The sequence below is a fragment of the Micropterus salmoides genome, unplaced genomic scaffold, assembly GCF_014851395.1.
Source record: "Micropterus salmoides isolate LMB-PRFRI ecotype aquatic unplaced genomic scaffold, ASM1485139v1 Ms_hic_scaffold_21, whole genome shotgun sequence".
Taxonomy (NCBI): Eukaryota; Metazoa; Chordata; class Actinopteri; order Centrarchiformes; family Centrarchidae; genus Micropterus; species Micropterus salmoides.
Genome location: NW_024041262.1, coordinates 24,868,697 through 24,873,722, shown reverse-complemented (window position 1 = coordinate 24,873,722; position 5,026 = coordinate 24,868,697). Strand labels below are relative to the sequence as shown.

The 5,026-nt window shown below is 35.6% G+C and overlaps 1 protein-coding gene across 1 annotated transcript in view; it reads left to right on the top strand.

Moving 5' to 3' along the window:
• The first annotated feature begins 2,870 nt into the window (after nucleotides 1-2,870).
• The window catches only part of LOC119916540 (ATP-binding cassette sub-family A member 5-like), a 14,536-nt gene continuing 12,380 nt past the window's right edge, over nucleotides 2,871-5,026 (top strand). The window contains exon 1 of the mRNA XM_038736577.1: nucleotides 2,871-2,874. Within this exon, the coding sequence (XP_038592505.1) occupies nucleotides 2,871-2,874 (4 nt within the window). The remainder of the gene's footprint in view (nucleotides 2,875-5,026) is intronic.

The following is a 5,026-nucleotide window of genomic DNA, read 5'->3' as shown; positions in this document are numbered from 1 at the left end:
GTGGATTATATGCACACCAGTACATGTAGCACGCTGCCCTCGCCAGACGTTAGCCAGGGCCGACACCTCAGACGTGGACAGGTGAAGCTCGAGGTTGTTTTCAGATCCAGACGGAAGGATTTTTGATAACAGATATCTGAATGTACGTTTGGCCTCCGATGAGACGGAGGGTCTGTAACTCAGCAGTGACCGCTCTGTTGAGCTCCTGTCGTCACTCTGTTTCACTTTGGTGCCACTTTTAATCACGCAGCTGTGTTTTGTTAACTCTATCTAGCCTGTTTGGTGTGCGTGTGTGTGCGTGTTTATAGTGCTGTATATACTTTTGTGTAGCTGCGACTATGTCTGCATAATCTAGTATTTGTTCAAACAGGTGGGTTTTTGGTGCAATACCTATCAGCAAACCGATATATTGTAATTTTTTCTTGACATTCAGGTGAGAGGACGATACGGTTAAAGGGAATTTAAGACACTTTGTTGAACAGACTTGACAAATATGTGATCTGTTGGGTTGACTTTTATTTTTTAAATGATAACAAATTGACCAGCTTCCTCATCAGATCTTTTACTCGACTGTATGACTCTTTTGCGGAGGAAATGTTTGTTGCAGGTTGGTTGTGCAGGATTTAATTACAGTCGGGTTTGTTTGTTTTATATACCTCTTGCATACCTGTTTTTTTGGGAAGTTGGTCTATTTGTCATGGGAAGACGATTGTTTTAAAGACAGCCGTAGGTTTTTGATATGAATTATACAAACTTGTTTGAATAAAATATCCAACACGAATTCCTTTTGAGCTCCGTCACGTGTCTGACTCTCGGAGCGTTGGCACATTTGCCTTGTGGTGGTGAGTTTTTTCTGTCTTGCACAACGCGTCTGGGATCATGTGTTTAAGCTGTAGCTTCCATTTATCTGTTAGAGGTTTTTATTTGCTTGTTTTAACTTCTGTGTCATCTTTAACTGAAGTTAAGAACTGATGTACAGAGGATTGTGAAGTGCTTCATGAATTGAGTACGAGGCCGATTGACTTCCCAAACATTCACTACACACATTAGACTGCTTTACACAAAAGATTCAATTACGCTTGTGAGAGGAAGTAATGCTTGGGTTTCCGTCCATGCACAATTGGGCGAATAACGTCCTTTTTAAATGTGAAAACTTCCTTTAAACCCTGTTTTTGTTTGTTTTTTGCACACATGTAGCCTGGTTCCCTTGAATAGTGAACAAAGTAAAACACTGGCTCTGCATTAAGCTTAACGTGTCGCGAGGGTGGATGGGATTTTGGGGTTTTCATGTAATATGTATGTCTTATGTTTGTTTTCCCAAGTGCAATGCAGGGTATTTGTTCACAAAAGAACTTGTTGTACTCCCAACAGTCATGTGTGTTCTGTGAGTTTGTCAGTTTCAGTAACATGTAGCCGCCCAATGTCATCGGCTTTCTTTGCGCTCCTCTTACCCCTGCCTCCAGAACAAAAAGCATCTCACCTAGTTAAAGAGAACCAACTCTTCCACTCGGTGGAAAGTGGAGCATTTAAGCAGATTGGCATCATTTGTGGAGCAGGTTTCATTTTATTTCCCCGGTGGTGGTAAAATTGCACTATTTCTGGGAAATTTTATAACCTTTCTTTATATTATGCAATCTTTGTAAGATTATCTGTGCACTGATTTTATTTTTTAAAGAACGGTTTAATTGTGTGCTGTATTTTTTCTTCCTGTATCGCCGCATGTCTGGGACACTTGTCATTAATGGACTCTATGGTCTCTACACGACCTTTTCATGAATAAATGTTAATTCAAATGATGTTTCATCCTTTTTTTTGATGCCATACTGATCTGACTAACCTGAGTGCTGCTGGTGAGTTTGCATCCGTTAAACACAGACTGCTGGGCAAAAGTGATTTAACACCTTTTTATTTGGCGTGTTTGGTTAAATCTGAAGCAATGTAATGCAACAAGGTGTAAGTTACCCACTATGACAAGTTTCCAACCTACCCGGGTTTTAATAAGGTTTGTAACCATGTTGCAGAAGTTTAAAATTGAACAAGTAAACTCAGTGCATTAAAATGCATACAGCAAAAAGAAACGAGTAAAGACGAATGTAATAAAGAAAATGCAACAGAAATTTTCACAAGTGAAAACAAGAATCACACAAAACATCACAGTTAACACAAAGGCCCTTTTGACTTAGCATAGCCTTGTAGGTCTTGACTAACGAACAATACATATAGCTTGGAACATGCTAACCTACCGTCAACGCTTCTAACATTTCAGATTGTTATTATGAAGTTAAATAGATGTATGTTTCTGGTTTGATATTGGTTTTTTTTTCATTTATTTTATGAAGCATATTCTGTTATGGTTTTATTTGAATGTCTTCACCGGAAGTGTTAATACACTATCATGTCTGCCTCTTGACGCTTGCAGAGTTGATGGTGGTCGTGATGTTTGGCGCCCTCTAGCGGCCGCAGTGCGTAGCTGCGTCTCCGGTATTTAAAAAAATAAACTTTACGAACATCTTTAATTAACAGGCATCTTCAGTAATGTTAAATGAACCTAAAATTAAATCTGAGCAGCAAACAACAAAAAATAAATAATAATAACAACTAAATTTGAAGGGATTTAATTAAAATACAATGTTAGTAACTCTGAGTTTTAAGGCACGTCAAATCCCCATTTTGTTTACTACCTCCTTGCTTTGTGTTGTACACATTGAAAAACCTTCATATTAACTTTTACTTTTACTAATATTACAGCCGGTTCAAGAAAGTGAGATCAATATGTTTTATATTTCTATACTATACAAACATTTGTAGTTCCACTTTATTTATTTTTAACTTGAAAACAATTGCTTCAGTACAACATACAGACAATCAGAATGGGTACAAAACATACAATGTTTATATTCTCCTGGTAAGGAAAGACAAAGAATTCACAAAGATAAATAAATAATAAAAAAAAGAAATAAAAGAGATGTGGGTTATAATTTTACAAATATAGTGTGAAGTGCATAATTTCACCATTTTGATAACCTCATCCCAAAACAAGAAAGCTATCGTTCCAATATACAATTTAATTTCTTCTTAAATACAGTGAATATTGGTTTGGCATTAGTGAATTTCATTTGCGGATATTCTTGAATACAAAAATATTCATAAGATATAATCAAGAAGTATTAAGATTACATTCAACATTTGTAAAACCATAAATGACATTCTTATCCAGTAGTCCAAAATAACAGTTAATATTGTCAAAATCTACATCTTTCCACAGTTTGTTGGTGTAAGAAGGAGCACATAATGTCAAAAAAAAAATGTTAAACTTCACCAGAGGATTTTACAGAGTAGAAACGACGCAAACTAATTTGTAGTCCACTTCATGTGCTTGTTGAGATAAAAGTATGAGTGTTTGCCGCCATCTAGTGGTCACAGCGGGGAACTACAACACACCAAGTTAAAAGCTCGCGTCAATGCAGGCATGACATCCTACACTTCCGGTGAATACTTTCAAATTACAGTGACCAAACGGACACCATCTAAAACTAAAGAAACAATCACGAAATCATGATGTTTATTATTTTCTAATGGTGACAGTTAGGCGATAACTCTAAAGTGGGAAGAATACGTGTTAATAGTGATAATTATATTTAAAGCAGAGGATGAGGTTTTAGGGTTTTTACCTAACTAGCTAGCATTAGTGCTAACTAGCGTCTCTTCTCCTCCAGCACTGATTATTTAAAGTATCAGTACGGGTGACATTATTAGAATGAGAAAACAATGAGGATTATTATTTCATTTTATTTCTTAGTATTAAATAACGTCAAAGCCACCGAAAGATAGATAGTTGACCTGAGTGTTTTATCACGAGTGTTTGCTGCCCCCCCGTGGTCACAGTGTAGAACTACAACAATAAATCCGTAAAAATAGCGTCAATGCAGGCATGAGAGCATACTACCACTTCCGGTAATTACTTTCAAAATACAGAGACCCAACTAACAAATTTAACGTTAATTGACTTACTTTACGTAAGTGAGCACAATTACACAACAATAACAACTAATTATTGAGTATAATTGTTTTTAAAATGTGCATAAATACACAACACATTGTGATTTTAGAAAGTAGAAGTTTATCTGTCACATTAAAACAAGTTGTAAAGGGAAATTAAGTTTGTAACTCCCAGAAATACACTATATTCAGTTCATTTTTGTAATTTTCACGTGAGAGAATTAGCCACAATAAATGTAAATCAAAGCCCTCTAAACAATTAAACTCTCTTTCAGACAGACCACGTTTTCACTGCCTGTTGCTCTTATTTGAGGTTTTGTACAGGGATAAACGAGTTTTTGGCGACCTTGAACCCAGGTCATTGGAAAGTATGCAAATGATAGCACACTCACTCACTGGCTGTGTGATTTTTAGCATTTCTCAGGATGAACACCTCACTGGATTTGAACTACTAAATCACATAGAAATAATTGGCTGACATTGATGTCACACCCGATATTGGCTCAAGATTTACGTAAATTCTAGGACTCTTCTCTTGAGATTATACAGCTTCAGAGGTTGTTGACCTTCTTGTAAATGAAGGACTTCCTGACACTGAGTAATTGTGTTTCCACGATGAGGTAAAAAATACTTTTCATATTTGTTTGTTATTTTTTAAATAAGTAAAACTGAGAAAAAGTTGTACTAAGTAGTGAGTAAGTACAGTAAGTATATATATATGTTACAATACTTTACTGATAACTCTAAAGAATAATAACAATCAGTAAAATATCTGTACCAGTTAACAACAGTTGATCATTTATTATCTATTTAATTGGTTCGTTTATGATTGCTTTAGTTTGGTCACTGTATTCCAAGGTTTTTTTTTTTCCAAGTCCTTTTGTACAATACAAATTGTACAAAATCTCGTAGGGAAATGATTGACATTTTTCTATTCTTCTCAACCATACAAACATAGAACAGCAAGGCTCTAGTTTTCATAAATAAATATTTACCAACATAGTAAGGTAAACTTAGAATATAAAAA